Genomic DNA, 24,642 nt, shown 5'->3' with positions numbered 1-24,642 from the left:
TATTTTCTGGCTTCCTTGCAAATTTGAAACAAACCCATATGAAAAAATAAGAATAAAAATCTTGTTTTAATTCGTTCTCTTCATGCTCTAAATTACTTCCTTTAAATTATTTTTATGGTTATTCAGATTTTTTGGATACTCCTTCCTTTATAATTTTTGCTTATGTGATGCAAAAGGTTTTTATATTACAATATTGAAATGACAAAAGCAAACACACATGCCACATCACACACATTCAAAAATAGAAATAATGGTGTTATGTATGGTAAGTAAAGGGCTTTTTGACCCTTTTGCTCTTCATTAATTAATTAATAACAATTTTTCCCTTTATCCAAAATTATCAATCAATCTGCCCCTCTTTAATCGATTAACTTGAAGATTTAATCGATTAAATGGTCAAAACTGACAAAAATGATTGATTCGAGATTTAATCGATTAAATAACTCTCTTAATCGATTAAATATCCCTCTTGATCGATTCATTCGATTAAAACTTATATTTAATCGATTAAATATCTCAAATGAGCGTGAAAACATTGATTGAATGAGACAAACATGGAAAACTGATTGAAGATTCTGTTAAGTATTTTTATGATGAATATGCAAGATGAGAAGGGTTCGTTGTTCAACTTGATCACTGTCATGTTTCGAGGTTGACAATAGGATCACTTCGCGCCATTTTTCATGTAATAAGCTAGGTTTTCATGTGAGAGGTAGAAATGGAGCAGGTCTGTTCAAGTAAATTAATCCAGTTTCCAAGAATCATTTTTCTTTTCGTGCTATTGCTAAATCAAACCATTAACAGTGTTTGCATTTGCTTATCTATGCAAAAAGACAAAAAAACACTGTAACTACTACAGATAGATTTTAACCATCAACCAATACATTGGAACTCAAAGAACTCAAAGTATTTTATATCTAAAAAAATAAAAAAAATCAGGATCAAAAGAATCATATCAAGAATCTGTGGAACCAATGCACTCTACGAAAAGAATATAAAGGTTCAACGATTTTGATGATAACAAACAAGCATGGAAAGAAAGCTCCAAAGTGCAACCATAAAAAAGAAGTCTAAACAAGATCACGACTCAAGCTTCAAGAGAAGTCTTTAAGTCCAATCTCAAAATAACATATTATAGGACTTAGGATTATTTGTAATTGATTCCTTATGTGAACGAAGCTCAAAGTATTTTTCAAATACATGTATAAAATCATCGTTTGACATTCAAATACATTCTTAGCATGAAAATATAGGTTTCAATATTTATAAAATGTTTAAACAATATTTAAAACTGATTTGAATCAAGAGAAAATCATTTTAGGGTGAAATCCAACCTTTCAACAGGTTGGTAATCAATTACCAAAAAATGGTAATCGATTACCCTTCATGGTAATCGATTACCTACTGTGCAGAAGACAAAATAACGGTTATACAACGGCTAGTTTGCGAAAACGAGTGTGTAAATAGCCATGAGGGCCCTCTATAAATAGAGAATATTGTTCCCCTTGATGGGACACACTTCTTGATCATTATTACTCATTTTTTCTCATCCTATTTGCATTATTCTTGTCTTCTTGATCATAAATTCTCTTTGAACTTTATTCTTGTGAGAGTGTCAACAACCATTGTTCTTCAACTTGTGTTATTTGTACTTTGAGAGTACTTAGCCATTGTTAAACACGTTTCTTTGATTTCTTTAATAGTTAGGGGAGTGAACCCTATAGACTTGAGAGGTCACCAAATTCCTAAGAAAATTTGGAGTGAAAAATTGTAAGGCATCAAGAGCCCGAAATCTTGAAAGGTTGTAGTGGTTTGTCAAGCACCCTCCTCAAGCTTGATAGTTAGTGAAAAGAATTGATTGAGCGGCTTCAGTCTGGACGTAGGTCACAGTGGTGGTGACCGAACCAGGATACATCTAGTTTACAATTTCTCTAACCTTAATCTCTTTATTTAAGTATTAAAATTGCATTTTAGATTGTCTTTATATATTCACTTGCTTACTTTGTTGATCACTACACTTGCTCTTACACTTAGATTTTTCCTTATTAAATCATTTTATTGAAGAAATAGTCTTTAAAATATCAAAGAGGCACTTTGCGAAAAGATTTTGTAAAACTCAATTTACCCCCTCCTGAGTATTGAAGCCACTTGTCTAACAGAATCGTTTTTCTTTTGTTGGTTTCTTTGTTTGTTTGGTTATCTATGCTTGTTGATTTGCTTCATATGCATGGAATCTGCTTTTGTTTATGGAGGAGATTTGACTTTTGTTGGTTGTTGGGAGATTTAATCGATTAAATAGGGAGATTTAATCGATTAAATCTCGAGTCAACCATTTTTGTCTGTTTTGACCATTTAATCGATTAAATCTTCAAGTTAATTGATTAAAGAGGGACATATTGGTAGATAGTTTTAAATGAAGGACAAAATAATTATTAATTAATTAATGAAGGGTAAAAGGGTCAAAAAGCTGTAAGTAAAAGGACGAGTAACAACACTGATGATTGATCCATCTAGGGTTAAATTACTTAAAGAGGATGAGTGAAAATTATTTTTTCAATGGGAGCTCCCGATTCTCTAGCAATACTCATCAGATTTTGTCATATGATGTAGTTTGGTTGACCCATACCTTTTTAAAAAATGAAAAAAATAAATTGTCCTACTCTTTACTATAAAATATTAATTTCTCCATATGACTCACTTCAAATAAGATAATTAAAACTATTAATTAATATAATAATATTAATTGCTATAATAATAACTTTCAATCAATATAAATTATGGATTCTTACTAATTTTGGGATAGCAGTTGAGTTGAGCAAATCCATTAATTGATTATAATTAATTTGCATTCATTAATTAATTATTAGCATTGATTGAGAAATATTATATTTGTAATTAATAATTATAATAATGTATTAATTAATAATTTTGACTATTTAGTATTTGAGGTGAGTATCTTACAAAAAAAAGGAAGCAAAATATTTTTTTAATATTTTTTAAAAAGAGAATAAATCCACCGAACTATGTTATGTGGTGTGTAGTCTGGTTGGTCCATAACCATTTATTTTTAATTTTAACAAAAAAAAATTGAAATAAAGAGTGTCGTTAGAGAGATTGCGACACTCACCAAATAGGGGTATTAACGGGTCGAGTCGGGCCAGACTTTAGTCTTAATAGATAAAGTATGTGTTTAAATGTGTTAGTCTGGTCTAGTCTGTCACCTGTTATGAATATAATAATCGGTCTGTGACCTGACTTATTTACAAAAAATAAAATTCTGGTTTAACCTGTTAAAAAAAATAAGACAACAAAAATTTATCCAAACAGAATATACGATCGACAACACTAATAATTCCACAAAAATTCATAAATTCAATGTATATTCAAACAACATAATATAAAACAAAATCATTCAACGAGCATGCTAATTTAGTAGTATAAAAAACAAAACAAAAATAAAAGTTAGTATACTAAGTCAGCCTGATAGGCTCTAAGGCCGAGCTTTTGAATTGAAGCTTGAGACTTTTTTATTAAATGAGTTTTTATACAAGTTCAAGCCTGATTCTAATAACAAATTTTAGACATATAAACTCAGGCCTTCATGAGTCGAGCCAAAGGCCTCAGATTCGTTTAGCACCCCTATTCACCAACCTTTTGAAATATAATTCTTACTCATCTTATATCGCGAAATTCAAATTAATTTCACCCTAAATGGATGAAACACCAAAAAACAACTACAAGATCGGGTTATGAGATTTAAGTAGCAGCTACTTCAGCCGAAGAATCTATGCTGTTTTACGAATTAGCACCTGCCCAAAAGTCTATCAACTACGGAAATGGATCCTCTCATGTGAAAAAAAAAAACATGATATGGTTATGTGGAAAAATCACAACCATACAAAGGTAAATCAACAGTTATGATTTCGTAACTACATATTTTAACATTTTTGCTCTCTCCTCTTTTATTACCATTGATCCACCTTTGTATGGTTATGATTCCCCACGACATGGTCATGTGAATTTTCACATGAGAGGATCCAGATCCATCCACTACATTGCTTGTTAGAGGAAAATTAAATAATCATTTTTTCTCCTTATAGGTTTGATACACTTTTGTATGTTTAGGATTTTTTAAAGTTATATGGCGATATTAAATAATACATAAGAGGATTTATTTTTATATTAAAAATAAATAATTTAAATCATTAAGATTGATCTAATAATAAGGAGTTTGAATAATTTACATGAAATCATAAGTTCGAATCTCTTCATCACTATTCAAAAATAAAATAAAAATTAATAAGTAATTGATTGAGTTTGAGGGAAGAAATTAGAAAGAAATAAATTACGAGCATTATACATATCATATAACATGAAGTATAAAGATTCCTGCAGACAGGAAAAATGATGGGCCCATATTAAAAAAAAAGGTTAGGCATAAAAATCGAAATATTAGTGATAGGACTTCTCTTTTGCTGGAAAAGTGTATTTCCCCGGGGTGTTTGGTTGAGGAGAAATTTTATGAATAATAGGGAAATGTTATATATAGGGAAATGGTTGGAAAGTGAGATAGGTAGGAAAATGTAAAAAAAAGTAGTTTGGTTGGGAAAAATTTTACTGGGAAAATTAGGTAACTTTTTTGAAATCTATGTTTGGTTGTAGGTAAAATATAGATGGAAAAATTAGGTAACTTTACGAAAATAACCCTGTTTGTAAAAAATTTTACGGTTACTTTGCAGTTGGTGCTGATTATAGCACATGGACTAGTGCCAAGACCTTTGCAGTTGGTGATAGTATTGGTAAGAACTAGTTAACCTTTTTTTTTTTTTCAAACACAATGTTATGCTATTAGTCTCCAAACTCATAATTTTTTTGTAATACATGTAAATTGATTTTTTTTGATGAACTAGTTAGAACTAATTAAATACTTCATGTACCTTTTTTAATTTGCTAATATTTTTCATAATTTTTCAAAAATCATTAGAGATAATAACATTAAATTATCAAACTTTTTAATTATGCTATAATCAAAATTATAAATGCCACAATTATCAAAAAAGAAAGCTACAGTTATTGGCATAACTAGTGATCCCACTTAACTTGCTTTATGTAAAACATTCAATTCAGCAGCTAGACATGTTAGTTTTCTTTCAATTATGCTTCATGTAATACATGTAAATTTTGCACCAACAGTCTCAACTGTGAAGTATTTAATTGTTATGCTAAATAGTAAATAATAAAAAGAATAAAAGAAGCAGCTCAAAATATTATTTATTAACTCCTTTCAATGTTTTCTTTCTGCACCCCACTTGTATCATCTTCCTGTAGTTTGCGCTTCTGTCCTTTTTACTGTTCATAGACGAAATATCCTTTCTGAGCATTCTACATATGTTAAGACTCAAAACAGAATCACACTAAGGAAATGGAAAATGTCATTATGTCAATACCTGCAACTCCTTCTACATTGACATATCCATGCAAATTTTCTCTAGCTGGCTGAGTCTACTCTTCCTTGCCTCCAACTCTCTGCAACATATTCAACTCAACATGAAATGCTCCAATTTGTTCAAATAACAGAACTGATAGCAATTAATTTGACCATAATCGTTATCACCACTCCTTTTTTTTTCTTTCTCTTTTTTGGGCTAAAATATTAATCATCCTTTCTGAAATAAAACTTCAGTTCTCAAAACAACAAGGTTCCAGGATTATGGGTTGTCAATAATAAATACCACACAAAGATCCATGCAAACATACAACATTGAACACATTAGTCATGACCACATCCCAAACCTTCTTTCTGTATAGAGGGTGGCTGCTTCTGAGGCTTCATAGCAAAGATCCTATTCTTTAATCTGAATTAATATCCCCAAGCTTTGTTTTCTTTGCCAAAGAAATAAGCTAAACAAACTTTCAGAAGTAATTGTGTTAACCAACCATTCCCATGAACCCATAGGCTGGGATACCGATGAAAAAATGCTAAGACTCACGAGCCAACACATTACTACACAAAAATCCTAATACTGTTAGCTTTCATTGCAATTAAGATGTTTACTAAAACTAACAAGATTTAAATTGGACGGGCAACAACAATTATAGAGATATTGCTTTTTCCTCTGCACAAGTTCATCAATTTCTAAGACACCGCAAAAAGAAGGGGTCATTAGACTCTGAGGATGTTATATTAAGTTTAATACCTAATGAAGAAGACAAAAGCTCTGGTAGAGTAGATACCGCCGAGGCATAGTAAAATGGGTACAATTCGTATCTGATATTACAACCCGGAAGCAGGCTTCTTGCACCTCGTTTCCCATTATAGCAACTTGGAAGAGCACTTTTGCAACCCATTCTCTCTGTATAATCAAGCATCAGATTTGTCCTTTCGTATGCATCCTTTGTATACAAGGTGGACAGACTGCTCTGTTGAGGTGCCAGGACATTGAGCAGATAGCATAAGCCTCTCCATCCTGTGAATAAACGGACATGAATACATAAGGATAATGGATTGATAATAGCTTGATAGCCGGTTACAAGAACTCAAATACTAAAGAGATAATATCATATCCTACAATTGTATAGTGATATTTTACCTAGTCCAGAAGGTATTTCACCCTCCAAGGAATTAGAACTGGAGTTCCTATAAAATTAAAGAGAAGTTACGTACCAATAACTAAAACTAATATGAAAATGAACAAATTTAATGTAGGAAAACACATGCTGCATGCAATAGAAGACATTTATGGAATATGGATACAAAATTGTGGCCAACAAGCATATAGATATAAGATTGAGGCTTGCACTAGAATCTGTAAGGAATTCTAGGACTCAAATCCACACAGAAAATTGCAGAAACATGAGGAAATAATTTAAATAATACTTTATCATTCACATATGCATTTCACCGAGCAGGTGGAATGCAAATTTGATAGCAGCTCAGAACCACGTCATTCATACTCATTAACTCCCAATGATTCATTACTATACAATATTCAATCAAAAACAAAACAAAAATTATCCAAATTCTAAAATAAAATCTAAAATCAGAGCAACTAGCACTGAGAAAACCTAAAATAAAAAAATTATTTTCATTATTATCATTGTATTCTTATTTTATTTGACCAAGCAATCATGAGCGTAAATCGAAATGGAAAAGCTCAATTAATTAAAGGAAGGAAGATGAAACTCTACGAACCTAGAGTGTCAAAAATTTGATGAGATTGAAAGCTTGTGGAGGAAAAAGAATCACCAAGGTGGTTGTTTTCAATTCCATACGAAGAAGATGGGTATGTTCGAGCATAAAATTTGGGAGATGGAAAAGAAATTTCTGCAAGGAGAGTTTGGGTTCCTTACTTAAGCACTTCAGAGAGTACCCATTTCCATTCGCGCGCTTAAAGAAGGGGTACGCTCGTCTTTTGCCAATAACACCATATGACCACATACATAGATAACCACAAATACCTCCTCAGCCAAGGGAATTTCTCGCCGGCTATCTGCCTTCAGATACATGCATAAACTGGTTTCATAGCAAACGAATTTAGGTGGCTAAATGATGAAACTCTCTCAACCAAACATGGTCATTGTATTTCCCCACTTCACATTTTCCTATCATTTTCTTCAAAAACCTTCAACCAAACGCTCCCTAAATGATTAGCGGTTATAAATTCAAATCTTAATATCATCAATATTGTATAAAAAAATAATTCAGTGAAAGAAAAATTAGGTAGATATGATGATTTTGGTATGCGGTAAAAAAATATTTCAAAAGTAAGAATAAATAATAAAATAGTTAATATTTTTTATTTTATTTTAAATGAGGATAGATTCAGAAAACATTATAAAAACAAAAAAGTGAGGATTGTGAATAAGCATATTAAACTACTAAGAGTCTCGTCATAGTTATAAGATTGATATTCCTTGACAAGGAGAGAAGAGCTGCAAAGAGATAGAAAGATAATAAACCTTGATTTATGTTTGTGCTAAAATATAAACTTGAATGTGATGTGTGCAGTGTTACTGACATCATCGAAGATATGAAAATCATTGACACGTTAAAATTTCAAATTAACAAGAGTACTATCAAAATCATGCCTAAACAATCCATATAAAAATAATTACTCAAAATCGAAGTTGATGCAGTTGGATGTCCAACAATCAATTTGCGTATAATGGCACGTTTCCCTAGTTTATATTATAGATTGGGTTGCATGGAAATATTCAAACTTAATTTAAAACTCACATGGAATTCTTAATAAGGGATAGAATAAATAATCCATATACTTTCAACTAAAAATTTAAGTCGTTTTTCAGAGTTAGTTGCATGATATAATAGTAGTCTATAATTAGGTGACCTATAATTCGATTATTTCGGTCTCATTCTTTTAATAAAAAACTAATTTAAGTATGTGTGTAAAAAGGGTCTTATATATTACCCATACTTCAAAATTTATCATAGGAGCATATTAAAATATTTTATAAAAGTATTTGTGTATTTTCACTCAAAAAATTAAAATTCTTAAAATTTTGACTACATTATATATATATATATATATATATATATATATATAAAATAAGTAACCAATTTAACTTAGCCATTTAAGTTTGTAAATGAATGATTTTATATTTCTCTAACACATCTTTTAATGTAAAAGCAATGATGAGAATCAAATTTATGACCCTATGGTCTCGTACGTAGGCTTTTATACCATGATAAGTAACAAATTCAATTCAGTAGCATAAACTTGTAAGTAAATATCTACTAATGATTTTATATTTCTCTAATAATATATATATAGAAAAAATGTTATCATTTTGAATGACACAATTTTGTGTCATTTTTAAGGAAACTACGTCGTTTATGCGTGTTTTTGCAGTCTTTCTCCTCCATTTTATTTTTTTCCTAATTTTATAAAAAAATACTAAAAATACATCAAAACGACGTAGTTTCATTAAAAATGACACAAAGTTGTGTTATTTAAAATGACAAATATTTTTATGATATATATATATATATATATATATATATATGGGGAAAGATTCATTTACAAATTGCACTAAGTATGACCGGTCATACACTCTTGATTTAAGTATGGCCTGTATACTTAATGTAATTTTTAAGAGTTTGTAAATATAACCTTCCTATATATATATATATATATATATATATATATATATATATATATATATATTTCAAATTTTAGATTGATATCATAAACATTAGGGGTGTCAAAACGGGTTGACACGTCACGAATTTGACACGACACGAATACATCAACACGAACAACACAAAAAATTTTATTCGTGTCAAAATCTCCAACACTATCACGACACGGATTTTTTGAGGGTTGACACCAATGTTGTTAAGATCGAGATCTTACTTAAGATCGAGAGGGGATAAAAAAATCGTAAAATCGTATCTGTTCATATAAAATATTAAAAATACATAAATAATTAAATAATTTATCACGTAATCATATTATCTTAAGTTTTTTATTTAAAATAAAAAATTTTATTACATAATCCTTAATTGATACAGCTGTAACGTAAGGTTGGTGGTTGCATAAGCTTTTTTATTTACCTCGAGGAATATACTTGTCACGTGACAAAACTCTAGAAGGTTTGAGCAGTAACATTAGGCAGTGATGTGGCAAGTATTCACAATATACAACTGTTGTCAAGCGACAAAGTGGAAAATGTGCAAAAACACGGTGCTCCTCTGAATTCGAGAAGCACAAACAGAGGCAAAGAGAAACCACAATAAAGGTGAGTGTCTGAGAGAAGATGGTGATGAGAATGGACCATATTAGTCTGTTGTCGATTCCAATGGCGTGCACGACAAAGGTGAGTGTCGGTGAGAAGATGGGTGATGAAACTGGTGTAAGGCTGTGAGCTAAGAAGCTCTCCTCTCCATCTCCATCTTACAAAGTTTTCTTTCTTGTGATAGTTGTTCTTCTCTTTCTAAGGTTCTTTTCTGTGATTTTTCTCTCTCTGATCTTCGGTCTTTAATATCAATCGGTGGGGCTTTTTTCACGATCGTTAAAATGGTGAGATCGGACGATTCCAACGATTGAACGATTTTACTCATCGATCTCACATGATCTCGGTGAAGAACGATCTCACTTGCGATTTGGATCGCTGGGTTGAAAAAAATCGCATGATCGTACGATCCCACGATATTAATTGCGATATTGACAATATTGGTTGACACGGCACGACACGAATAACATGCAAAATAGGGGTCAAAATGGTAAGTGACAATTTTTTTTTTTAAAAAAAATGGGTCGAAATTAAAAAAATAAGAGTAAAAAAAATATGGATCAACACGAAGACGACATAATTTTTTACGTGTTGCTTTTCCCAACACAAACACGACACAATTTTTTTTACGGGTCAACTCGAACACGAATTTTCGTGTCGTGTCGCGGGTCGACCCGCGTGTCATAACCTATATTGACGCCCCTTATAAACATGAGAAATTGTCCTCAATTCCCAAAAAAATGGCATGAAAGCGAAATGCATTTAAAGCATGCATATGAACATAAAAAAAAAATATAAATTAAAAAAAAAATATAAATTAAAAAAAAAAACTTGCACATTAGGCTTTCAACTTCAAGCATGAAGTCCTCGGATAATTAATTGAAATCATATTACAGAACCATCATGACAAAGGAAAAGAGGTTAATCACTTTTGAAGGTGGAGAAACTACCATTTCAAGGTTAGGGATATATCACAATCTTTTACGAGTACCCACCATGGTATTCTCGTATATATCATTTAGGGGAAGTTCTTGATAATATGGATATTTTTTTATGGGATATGTTATTTCACCTATTATTTTTTCTGCTTACCTTTGCCTACCATTCTAAAACACTATTATATTAGAATCTTAACTAACATTTATCTTTTTCTCTCTTCTTAAGATTCTGATTTAACGGTGTAAGAATGTGGTAGGCAAAAAAAATGATAGGTAAAATAACTTATTTTTATTTATTTATTTTATATATTGGTGGAAATTGAATGCACAACTTATCCAAATCTCTCGTTATTAGATCAATCCTAATAAGTAATAACTTCGATAACATTGATCTAAGCGTTTCTGTGAGCTAATTCAACCCTTATTAGCTGAACCAATCCCATTGAAAATAGGTGATCCCTTGTCAACAATACCAATTTCTCGTACATCTTTCAAATACAGTAAGGTAAATAAAGTTATTTTTCACATGAAGGAATTACTTATGAAGGAACGTTCGAGTCTTCGACATACAAATTTTAGTGGTGGGCGCTCCACCACATCGATAATGTAGTCAACCCACGCTCAACTAAACCACAATTCAAGCCCGGCCTCAATATACCAATACGCTACTCTTGTAAATTTATGGGGCCCCACAACATTACACATTCCATGTTCAAGTTTAAATTGTCATTCTTCTACAGCCACAGGTACATTGTGGATGGTACGGTCTATTATCTAAGACTGGCCGCACCTTTTACAGTACGAAACTACATTTGTCTCACTCTCATTGTCATAAATAAATAAAGAATTTATTGTTTGTTATATTATAGGTGATAAATTTATTATATATATATATATATTAAAATATACGAGATCTATATTTTCTTTTTCTTTTTTTCCTTTTTCTCATATTAACTTATATAAATTCTAATATTTGTATGTATACAGAGAGGATAAAATTTATCTTCAACATGTAAACATTAACCCCATAGATAAAAGTATCTAATCTTAATTGGACCGGTAACAACAGTGTGCATGTCTCGTCCACCTGTCACTAATGCACTCGTGTACCTACTGGATTCCACTGACCCCTGGCCCTCAACTTTCTGCGCATGCTAATTCAGTGATGTATGGAGTATGGACTTAAGTTGTTCAAAGTGAGATTTTTTAAGATATATAAAAAAAGTTCTCAATTGTTGATTAAAAATTAAGAAGAATAGAAATTTAATCATATGTAATTAATTTATTTTTAAAAAAATAATTGAGATTTTTATTTTTATTTTTATTTTTATTTTTTAGTTTAAGTTGAAGGTTTACTTCCACGCCCCTAATTTATAATTTCAAACCCATAACTGTATTTGGTATTAGAACTTAGAATCGTTTTTTTTTTCAAATACTTTTTTAATTCATAATCAGGACAGAACAACTATTTGGTTGATTTGATTATTTATTATAAATTAAATAATATTCCAGTTAACTTATTCTTTCATTATAATTTTAACAAAGGATAAATTTATATTAGCCTAAGAATAACAAATTTTATATCTAATTTTAACTATGATTTTACTTGTATTTAACAACTCACATGATTCATAGATTAAAATTATTAAATAGAAATGAAATGGAATATTAAGATTAAGTGCAACACTTATATAGCTATAAATTAATCCTACTCTTGTGATATATTTATATATGAATAACAGGAAATGGATTCTCTTATGTTTCACTTAACATGATACGATCATATTGAAAAATCATAATTATACAAAGGCGAATTAACAGTTATAATTTTGTAACTATCTATTCCAATATTATTTTTTCTCTCTCTTTTCTTTTCACCATTGATTAACTCTTATATGATTATGATTCCTTCACATAATCATGTCATGTTAAATAAGATATGAGAGAATACACTCCCATTTATAACATTACAATTTAGCCTCTTGCAAAATAAGAACATGTGGGAGGTTATATATCGAACAGAACATACTATGGAATTTTAATTAGATTTTTAAGGCTACCTCCCACAATGCACATTGTTATGATATTTGTCACTTTCATTACTCAAATAATTTTTTTAGCAAATATTTACAAGTCAAATTAATTTTTGAAAAAAACAAAATCATTCACTTTCTTACTAAGGGTAAATGTTAATACTATTTTCTTCCCATAAAAGTGAACTTATTGTTAGGAATGTGGCTTCCATACTCAAGAGGGGGGGGGTGAATTGAGTATTACAAGATTTTCGCAAAAGTCCCCTTTTAGTTTCTAAATAATCATTTCAAGTAAACTTTGATATGTGGAAAGCTAATCAATACATTTAGGCAATCCATAATATATAATATATCACAATTATAGAAGTTATACTAGCACATACAAGATATCAAAGAAGCAATTAAAGTGCTAGAAATAAAGAGTTTAGAGTTTAGAGAATTGCAAATACAATATATCCTGGTTCGGTCACCACTACTTGTGACCTACGTCCAACTGAAGCCGCTCAATCAACTCTTTCACTAATGGTCAAGCTTCGCGGTGCTTGACAAACCTTTACAATCTTCCAAGACTTCGGGTTCTTGGATACCTTTCAATCTCCAAGTTTACGGGTACTTGGTAACCTTACAATTCACTCCAAATTTACTTAGGTATTTGACCACCTCTCAAACAATGGGTCTCCCAACCCTTTCAACTCAAGAATACAATGAGAGAAATATTTAGAAATGAATATACACTATCTAAGTGTGGATATACAACTTGAAGCACTATGGGTATATGAATTTTTAAGATATGAGCTCAAATATGTTTGATCTTTGAAAGATATGAAAGAATATGCAAATGATAGTGTAGAAGCTCTCAAAGCATGCTTAATATGTGTAGAAATGATGCCCAATCTTTTTGAGTCATTGTGAATGCATATATAGTGTTTTCATTGAAAACTAGCCGTTTATAGCCGTTGGGAAACTAGCCTTTTATAGCCATTGGGATCTCATTTGAAAAACTAGCCGTTTTATAGTTGTTGGGATCTGTTGCAGTGGTAGTCGATTTTCAACTTGACAATAAGAATATTTTTTCGTATTTTGGCTATAATTTGAGTTATACTTGTCGGATTGATGTGATCTTGGTCTCTTTGGAAAGATAAAAGAGATATCTACAACTTTTATGAAGAACAAGAGATCCAAATCCATCATATTAGATACGAAAAATTGTATGGAAGGAAGCAGCGAAATTAAGCAACAAATTTTAAGTTCAAATGTGTTCTAGCTTGCTTCCAACTACTTTTTGTGAAAGTTCTTGACTTGATAAATATTTTTTGAAGTTATAAATATGTCAAGGATCTTTTCCATGAATTTTTCAAATTTCTTTCAAGTATATAAAGGTTATGATTATGCAATTTGAAAAACACATTTACTTTGAGAAAAACTTTGAGCTCATGCAATGCAATCTATCATATACCCTCACATATATTCTAAGTCCTAAAGATATATTCTAAATATGATTTTAGACTTAGCTTCATGTCTTTTGTCTTGGATCTTTTCTTGAACTTGATGCTTTGACTTGTTGAATATGATAATGCTTGTTGACACTTTGTTGGTTTTGATTATTTTTCACCATGGTTATGATATTGAGCTTCTCTTAGATGTTGTCCATGGTTAGTTGTCTTTGATCTTGTTATTTCTCTTCTAATTATTTATTGTTGCTCTTGATCCAATGATCTTGCCACTTTGATATGACATCACTCTTCTTGTGTGACTACATCATACATCTTCAATATTCACATATGATTGATGCTTTTTGCTCTTGATCAAACGATCTTGCTTTTTTTTTTTGTTGCCACTTTGATATCATCAAAATATACTTTGTATCTACACTTATTGCATAAAATACATCACAAATAACAATGAAAGAATTTAAATAAAATCAAGGGAAAAAAATATTCTTTTAAAGGACACAAGCTTGTGCTCTTTCAATAAATTACACAAATTTTTATCGATAAGGCTTTGTGTAAATCTGAAAAGTTAGTTTTTTTTTCTTTTCTCAGTCACATCGCTGACATGTAAAGTAAAAAAAAAAAATTCATATTTACACAAAGTCTTACTAGTATAAGACTTTGTGTAAGTCACTGAAAGGACATAAGCTTGTGTCTTTTTAAAAGACATCCACATAACCCTAAAATCAAACACTACAAAATTTAAATGTGATTGTTTATATAAGAAAGGGGACAAATTACACTTTCTTCTTTTAAAAAGTCAAAATTTCATAAATTGGTTTAGCTACATAAATTTTATAATCTTTCAATTTAGTCTCTTAAAAAATAAATTTTTTCTTACTAGGGCTATCGTTTTCAAAAATTATAACCCAAATTAATTTTTACAGAAAAATAAAAAATAAAATTACATCTTTATTGAGTGTCAATTTTCTTAATATTTTCTAGCCACGAAATGAACACATTCCAGAAAAATACACCATAAACCTAAAAGAATTTGAATAAAATCAAACCCTACAACTCTACAAGATATAACCGAGGATCAAAAGGGGTACTCAATTTGGATGTAGGAGGCAACTTGGTAAAGTTATTGGCAACGGAGTAATTACATTGTGTCACTGCTAATACCAATAGCAGTGGTTCTCATTCTCTCTTTTTTCTCTTTCTCAAATAAATTGGTATAAGTGAGGAATAATTAACTTATATTTATAATGGTATAAAAGAATAATTTTTTTACTGGTATATATATATATATATAGTTGTCATTCTATTTTTATTCATTTAAATTTTAAACTTTATAGATATTAGTGATTACAATTTATATTTATATAATTTTTTTAAACAATATTTGTATAAATTTTAAATCATATGTTTTTTATTAATTTAAGGCTTTGAATTTTTTTTATTTATATAAAAAATATTTTTACAAAAATTTGAATCACCAAGTTGTCGTAATTAAAAATGACCCTAAATAAAACTATCACAACTCAATTAGTCCCTCTTAATATAAAATAAATTAATTTTCAACATTTTTTTTTATTTCTTTTGGGTACAATGGTTATATTGATGTTTGAACCTACAACCTCAGGCAAGTTACCCAAATTCCTCAGATCATTTCTTGTGAATTATTTATTTTTTAAATTGATATAAAATAATATATTCAAATAAAATATTGGCTATCAAGTTGTTATGCTTATAACAAAAGTGACCCGAATTTTACCAAAAAAAAAAAGTGATCCGAAATAAAAGTTACAGGATTAACAAACCACATACAATAATATTAAGAAAATCTTATTTATCAACATGTGAAATAAAATAAATAATGAAAAGCATAAATGTATAAGAAAAAATTATTAACAAAAAAAAAAAGAAAAAAGAAAAAAACGAAAGATCGACAAATTTACTTTAAAGGTGATAAATTTAGGTGTATGAAGTCAAGTTAAAAATAAAATAAAATCCCAAAACTCATAAAAAAAGAGTTTTTACTATGACTCAAACAATATATTTAGTATTAAACACAATTCTTAATGTTTAAGTTTTGAATAAACAATGGGAAAAATCATTTTACTCTCACAAAGAGATGGAATTCACATTTTTTAAAAAAATTCCCCCCATTCTCTCTCCCATGATTTATCTTTTTCTCTCACTTAAAATGATACAACTTTGTGCCCTTTAAAATGATACACACTTTTCTCATAAACAATACATGTATGAGAGTACTCTTAATAATTAAGGATAAGAGAGGATGACAAGTCAAGACGTACTCTTAATAAAAGGATAAGAGAAGATGACAAGTCGAGACGTTTCAAACTTAAAAGGTAAAAAATGACAAGTCAAGATGTTTCAAACTTAAAAGGTGAAGCATGCCTAGTTAAGACATTTCAAATTTAAAGGCAAATAAATATAATTTGTCTAATGTGGGATTGAGGAGCATAACTTCTTCCTATATAGGAGTTTAGTGAACTAAGTTTATTATTTTTTATTCCTTTTTTTTTATGATTTATGTTACCGTTTCTATTATCAACTGAATTATATAAAATAGGTGTTAATAATAGTAGTATTATATAAAAACTTACTTTTGATTGACCATGGTATCATCTAATTATATGTATTTGTAACATATTAAAATAATTTAACCTCTCTTATTTGAATAATAAAATAGAAAAAGTAATGAAAATAAAATGTTGATTGATGGAGTTCGAGTAGCTATATATAAAAGCTAGCACCGCCCATTTATTTGCCCATCCGCAAATTCCATATCACTGCATTGCTGTGGTATCAGAAGCATAACATTCTCTAATACCTCTTTCTTCTCTTCATTCTCCAAACATGGGTGAGGAGGCTCCGGAGGTGTTGTACGTCAATGGGATCCCAAAGTTTGGCCATGAAACAGAACAAGACATCGTCAATGATCAAAACCATAATTCTTCCTGGTACGAGGAAGTTATCGATGATGATCTCAAATGGTCTTTTGCACTAAACAGGTTAGTCATTCCCTTTGCAATTAACTACCCTAAATAAACATTAAACGGTTAAACAGAAACAAGAGAATACCACGTAAACTATCTATTTCACAATTTCAACTCTGTTTTTTTTTTTTTTTTTTTTGTTTGATTACATTAACTCGTTTATGTTTTCCATCATTTTCAACAGTGTGCTTCATAAAGGGATTAGCGATTACCAGGAGATAGCTCTACTGGATACAAAACGTTTTGGAAAGGTTTGTAAGCTATTACTTCTTTTCCTTCTTTTAACATTGGACAAAAAAATAGAAAAAATATTTGTCTTTTTAAACGTTATTTTAGTTAAAATTAATATATTTTATTTAATATTTAAATTAAAAAAAAAACTCACACTTTATCCCACCATAATTTATATTATACAATTGTTTCTGTTACCATAAAATAATAATTTTGATTAAAATAATACAATTCTATACATTTTAAAAGGATAAATATTTATTTATTGAAAAAAAGGACAAATACTTTTTCCAGAAAAATATATATACAAAATTCTGCATTTCAATTTTCAATTCTAGTATTGAGATGAATAAAAGGGGGAAATAAAAAAGGTCCTAAGAGTTGTTATATATTGTAATGTTGTATTAGGCATTGGTGATTGATGGGAAGATGCAGAGTGCAGAAATGGATGAATTCATTTATCACGAATGCTTGATTCATCCTCCTCTGTTATTTCACCCCAAGTAAGTTTCTACACATATGCGTTTCGATGATGGCATTAAATTTTACGTATATATGGTAATCGAAAACTTTTCTATTTTATAAATTACTTCTATATATATATTCTGGTTAATTTAATTTTGAATATATTGTTAATGAAAAAAAAAAAACACTTTCATTTAATGATTTCTCATCCCATTATTTAATAAACTTAGTATCTCATTCATTGTCAAAGACTCAAACTCATTAAATAATAATATTATTTTTGAATATGTTATAAATGTGAAAAATAAAAAACACTCTCATTTAATGATATCCCATAACATTATTTAATAAGCTTAATATCTCATGTATTTCCAATTTCTTTAAATAATATATTATTTTATGACATATATGATCTATAAAGTGTTTCAAATGTTTTTTAATATAAATTCTGCTATAATATAATGATGTTGCTTTCTTTTTTTTCTTTTTTTTTGAATGCCTTTTTAAGTGTTGTTCATATTGTATTATCCCTTATAAAATTAGTATATGATTATTAATTTTGCGGCAAATGATCAAAATCTCAAAAGATTATATTAAAAGCCACATATGCGTATTATTTAGACAGAAGCTTGGGAACAACCAAGTTCTAATGATGGTCACTGTCATCGTAAATAATTCACATAAGCAGGCATGCCTTTCAGATATTCTCTTAATAAATTAGTGATTATTGCAAGGTCACAACATAACACAAGATTACGCTTCTTGGTATACTCGATTGGGCTTTTTGGTGAAGGGATGTTTGAACCCTTTGACTAATATAAAGAGGCATATATATGTTACTGATTATGGCAGCCCCAAAACGATGTTTATAATGGGAGGAGGCGAAGGCTCTGCTGCTAGGGAAGCCCTTAAGCACAAGTCAATGGAGACAGTGGTCATGTGTGATATAGACCAGGTTATTACCACACCCCTTATTGCTCTTAAGCCGTCTTCAAAATAAAATAATTAATCATGATCATGATAAGATTGATGAAGATGATATTCAAAATAAAAAGTATTGAAATTTCAGTCACTAATTCTTGCAGGAGGTGGTAGATTTCTGCAGAAAATACTTGATTGTAAACAGGGAGGCCTTTGCTCATAAGAAGCTCGATCTTGTCATCAATTGTGCCAAGTAAATATCTTTCCCCTGTTTCTTTGGTTTTGCTATTTTTGTTTTTGTTTATTAGAGTTTACAAAATGAGAGATGATATCTTTTTTTTATTTCATATACTGAATCATATTCTTCTGAATAAAATTTAAACTAAATAAACGAGCCTGAATATTTTTTCTATTTTACATAATTTCACTAACTAGTAAATTCAAAAAAATCAAACAAATCTTGGTAATTTCAAAAAGAAAAATTACCAAATCCTCAACGGAAACGGAAAGAGAGGGATTCGAACCCTCGGTACAAAAATTCATACAACGGATTAGCAATCCGACGCTTGATTTGATTTTCTCATGTTGCATGATAATTCAATTCTCATGTCGTGACACAACTAATAGTGGGCCCCACATATATTAAAAAGAGAAAAAAGAAAAAGAAAAAGTTTGCACGCAAATCGAAGAGTCACAACATGAGAATTGAATTCTCACGCAACATGAGAAAATGTTTTCCCTAATTAATTAGTACTTAAATATAGGAGTGTCTATTTGAAGACAAGTAATTATCTTTCGTTGTCCACTTCTCTGTTGTTTTCCTTTTTCTCAGCTGTTCTTGACCACTTTGAAAGCGAACCCAAGTGTCATGTCTGGTCAATTATTTTTATTCTTTCGACAATAACCTTTGTTAATGTTCATTCGTTTATCATTTTTAAACAAAGTAGCGCAATTTATAGATTTAATAATCCTACAAAATCTATCTTTCAATATAAATCAATGTGGGTTGACTAATATTTTAAACCAAATCAACCCAGGCCAATCATATAAATCTGTGTCCACACTATTATAAAAGGGATTTACGCTTTTGATCACAATTTTGCTTAAATAGACTATTATCATTCGTGGAATACGCTATTTATTTATTCTTTGGAGATATACATATTGCTACATATTTACAAAAGCATTATATAAATACTATGATGTATTAATGGAAATTGACTTGTATAATTTGTGATCTCTTATAAGTCTATGCAAGCTAAAAAGCTTAATACATTTTCTCTTAATCTCTTATTATATGTTTTGTGGAAGAAATATTAGTTTTCTTTCTAATGTGCACTGATTTAATTGCATTAAATTTCGAGAAACTCAACAACATATAATTGAAGAAGGCATATATGAAAAGGTTTTACCCAGAAGACCAATGTAAACCAACCCTATTTCATGATTTGGGTTAATAAATTTTGTAAATTCACTTGAGTTAGAGGATTAAAAAAACAAAAGTTATTTGATTGAAATTTAGAGTTGAGCTACAACCCAAACCAACATGAATTTTGCATTGTAGGGCTGAATTAGAGAAGAGAAAGGAGAAGTTTGATATGATTGTTGGAGATTTGGCAGACCCAGTTGAAGGAGGGCCTTGCTATCAACTCTATACAAAATCCTTCTATGAAAAGATCCTGAAGCCCAAACTCAATGAGAATGGCATTTTTGTGACCCAGGTTAGATTATTAAGAATGCTCCTTTTCCCGACTTCCAAGAACCTTTTTTTTTTCAGAAAAAGATTTTTTTTTTATAATTAAAAATACATTTAAACATCTCATGATAATTAAATAGCTTTTTCAAAGAATTTATTTTATTTTATTTTTAAAAAATTCAGCACTTTCTCAAAATTAAGAAAAACAGTTTCTGAAACATCAAAATATAAAAAAGCTATGTTATATAAATTATTTGTTTTGACTGTTTCTGGGGCTTAGCCCCTCTTTATTTACAAAAAATTAAAAAATTAAAAATATTTGTTTTGAAGTATGTACCCACCCACTCAGTAAAATTGATTAGCGTATGTTATCTTGTGCAGGCAGGACCAGCAGGTATCTTGACACACAAGGAGGTCTTCACTTGTATATATAACACAATCAAACAGGTCTTTAAATGTAAGACTGTTTAATTGCAGCCATTTGTTCTGAGGATTCAAATTCAGATATTTTTAGCAGAGTCAACAGAACACAAGGATATTTTGTTATGGTTTCACTTAAATATTTGTTTTTCTTGTGTATTTTTGTGCTCGTTTCTTTGTAGATGTGATAGCATACACAACTCATATATCATCTTTTGCTGATACATGGGGATGGGTTATGGTAAGCAAAAGAAAAATCTTTGCTTGTGTTACTACTTAGTTGTCATCAATCTTGTTTACAAGAATTTCTTTGCCTTAAATCCAGGCTTCAGACCAACCACTATTCATTGGTGCTGAGGAAATGGACAAAAGAATCGAAGCAAGAATAGATGGGGAATTGCTCTATCTGAATGGAGACTGGTTCCAATCATCTACAACTATGAATAAGACTCTTTCACGCTCGTAAGTACATTCCCTTTGCAATTCACATTCAAAACCAAGATTTCCAGACAAACTTCGGAAAAAAAATTAATTTATTGTTTTTTTAATAAAAAATTACGAATAAGTAGTCGTTTTGAAATTAATTACGAAAATATAGTAGTTAAACACGTCCCATAAGGGCGTGACCGGTGGGAGAGAGACACGCCTAATTTTGGGCGTGACCGAAGAGAGAGACACGCCCAATGTTGGGCGTGTTTCACCAGGTGCTGCCACGTGGCACAAAAGCCAACAGTTTGACCGTGAAACTTTGGAAGTCCATAACTTTTGACTCGGGTATCCGAATTAGGTAATTTTTTTTTTAATCCACATAACTTTTCGAGATCTACGTAATGACACCTCATTTGGCATATTTTTTCTCTCACAAAAAAAAATTGAATTTACAATAATGATACCATAAGAACGTTTAAACAAAAATTAATGGACAGAAAACCACTGTTATGATTAGAAACATTCATAATAAAGATCCTTATGATTAGAAACATTCATAATAAAGATCCTTATGATTATGGTAAGTTATGATAAGGTTAATTATGTATGTTATTGAGATATATATTAAAATTTTGAATGAAGAATTTTATGAAATTTATAATTAATAAAAGTTAACATCTGTCGGTGAGAGAATATCAAATAATTTATATTAAAAAGTTAAGTGAGTGCTTTTCGTTTTATTTTGATTTTTAAGTTTTTGTTCGTGATTATAAAAATGTTAGATTATTTTTAGTAATAATTAAAAGGTAACAAAGTCATGTCATTTTTAATAATTATGGTATCATTGTTGTAAATTCAAATTTTTTTGTGAGAGACAAAATAGGTCAAATTAGGTGTCATTACGTAAATCTCGAAAAGTTATGTGGAATCAAAAAAAATTACCTAATTCGGATACCCGAGTCAAAAGTTATGGACTTCCAAAGTTTTACGGTCAAATTATTAACTTTTGTGACACGTGGCAGCACCTGGTGAAACACGCCCAACATTGGGCGTGTCTCTCTCCTCGGTCACGTCCAACATTAGGCGTGTCTCTCTCCAACTTGGTCACGCCCCACGTGGGCGTGAGTCACGCTTAGGTCACGCCCAACACTGGGCGTGTCTTTCTCCAACCGGTCACGCCCCTATGAGGCGTGTTTGACTGTTATATTTTCGTAGTTAATTTCAAAATGACTATTTATTTGTAATTTTTTATTAAAAAAGCAATAAATTAATTTTTTTGCCGACAAACTTCTGTTAAACTTAATTAACTTAACCCCATTAAGGTTTCGATTTTCTCATGCGGTAGGAGAAATTTTTTTCATGTTATAGACACATCTTTTGTAAGCCCCACATTTATTAAAAAAATAAAAAAGTAAAAAAAAAACATTGCACATAAATCGAAGGGTCACTGGTAGAAAAAAAACAACTCTCTTGTTACATAAGAAAATGTTTTCCCTAAAATTATTCAATGAATAACTCATATCATGATACCAAATCCTCACTTAAATGTATTGGAACTTGAAATCAAACTCATCGTTGTTTCAGGCTTCAGAATGAAACTCATGTGTACACCGAAGAAAATGCTAGATTCATTCCCGGACATGGTGTGGCTTATCGTCTGTGAGGTTTCAAGCCATAAGATGCGGATGAAGAAGTGTTGTACTGACTCTTAAGTAACGTGAGGGACTTAGTACAACGCTATGTAGGAATTTACCTTACAGATGACAAGGATTGAATGGCTGGAGGCCCAAAACAACAAGCATAAGCAAAAATGTTTTAATTAATTAAAACTTATCAGTTTACAATTGTTTCAGCAATCCGGTTCTATATATTTTTAAGTTAGGGAACTCATGACATATTTGTTCTTATTTTTCGAATTAAGTTTTGTGGCATTCCTCTATTCAAATTTCAGATTATAGTTCGCTATTTAATAAAATAATCAATCGCTGAGCTCTCTCTAGATCACAAGCCGGAATTCACAAATGAAGAGATATTTACCATCCCCTTGAACGAGGAACAACCCCCGTTCAAATACAATTTGTGAATTGAGTATGGGGATTTGTTTCACTCATACACTCTTTGCTTAATCATTCCTACCCGGGACTTTGATCACTCAAACTTAAATTACCAACATTTAACAATTATTTAAAAGAAAAAATTACGAGGCTGGTGGGGTGAATAAAAGATAATTTGCAGCTGGGATTTAGTAAAGAAACAGCAGAACCAGTTGCATAAACTTACATGAAACAGAAAGCGAAAACAATGAAAAGGACAGAAAATGTAAAAGCTTTGAGGCATACTTTTTAAGCTCTCTTAACCGGATCAAAGTTGGCAACCCCAACAACGGCTCCAATTATGGCTGCTAGCACAACCCCACCAGCAAAAATGCTGAGCAAAAAGTTCTTGAGAGATGGGGTCAAATCAGATCCAGCTGCCTGAGCCGCCTCCGGTATCACCATGGAGGCTGCCACGGAAGCTGCTGTTAGTCCTGTCAGTGCCTTCTCCTTCAAAGATGCATAAATTCCAAGCTTGGATTTTGACAGTGGCTTTGTAAAGATGGTCCTTTTTGGTTGTCTTAGGGGTAATGGCCTGAAGAAGGCTTCGGAGGATGGCTTGTTCAGCCTGCTCTGGGTGGCAGAGCTGAGTGGCAAAGCAATTTGAACAGAAGCAGAAGCCATTTTTGGTTTTGCTTTGCTTTGAAACGTCTGTGCTTAGATACTGGTGTTGGATAAAGAAATGAATACAATAATAAGATTTGAGGTCGAAACTTGAGATTTTCGGATGACGTGGCACCTGTAAGTTATCCTACGTGGGACACACTCTACCTCGTATTGGAGGGATAAGGTTATCATCAGGAAAATGCTGTTTGAGAGGTGGGATTTGCAGAGGTACTACTGACTAAATGCTGCTTAAAGTTACAGTTGGTAATGGATTTTTCATTTTGGGTCATTGTGTGACTGTTTTTCTTTTGTTTTATTTTATTTTTGTCTAAAAAAAATCTTAAAACCAAAGTAAGTAAATAAAGAAAAATAAGATAAATGTTTATCATAAAACAAGGGTAATTTGAAAATAGAGGTGGAAGATACGTTTCACATATAGATACAGTTAACTTTTATTTTAGGGCCTCGGATCTATCACATTTACTACAGCCTTTGCTCACAAATCAGAGGGAATCCAGCTACGACACGAAAATGAGAAGTTAAACAAACCTCCAAACAGATATCAGAAATGATGCTGACTCAGTCAGAGTATATAGCCAGA

General features: G+C 30.6%; 2 protein-coding genes across 2 annotated transcripts; one reads left to right on the top strand and one right to left on the bottom strand.

Annotated features, from left to right (window-relative positions):
- Nucleotides 1–17,040: 17,040 nt before the first annotated feature.
- Nucleotides 17,041–23,428, top strand: LOC133317088 (thermospermine synthase ACAULIS5-like). Its single transcript, XM_061518906.1, has 10 exons — nt 17,041–17,195; nt 17,365–17,431; nt 17,820–17,914; nt 18,729–18,831; nt 18,962–19,050; nt 20,362–20,518; nt 20,875–20,950; nt 21,096–21,154; nt 21,239–21,375; nt 22,927–23,428. The coding sequence occupies exons 1-10, from the start codon at nt 17,041–17,043 to the stop codon at nt 23,003–23,005; spliced, it is 1,017 nt and encodes a 338-aa protein (XP_061374890.1). The 3' UTR covers nt 23,006–23,428.
- Nucleotides 23,429–23,556: 128 nt separating this feature from the next.
- Nucleotides 23,557–24,119, bottom strand: LOC133317090 (uncharacterized). The gene has a single exon (XM_061518907.1). It carries the CDS (start codon nt 24,057–24,059, stop codon nt 23,685–23,687), a length of 375 nt encoding a protein of 124 aa, XP_061374891.1. The 5' UTR covers nt 24,060–24,119; the 3' UTR covers nt 23,557–23,684.
- Nucleotides 24,120–24,642: the final 523 nt, after the last annotated feature.

Source organism: Gastrolobium bilobum, unplaced genomic scaffold (genome assembly GCF_033153095.1).
Source record: "Gastrolobium bilobum isolate Gb01-03AN ecotype WA unplaced genomic scaffold, APGP_CSIRO_Gbil_v1 utg5255, whole genome shotgun sequence".
NCBI classification, from domain to species: Eukaryota; Viridiplantae; Streptophyta; class Magnoliopsida; order Fabales; family Fabaceae; genus Gastrolobium; species Gastrolobium bilobum.
The sequence above is the reverse complement of the archived record's forward strand: the minus strand, read 5'-3'. Positions and strand labels throughout refer to the sequence as shown.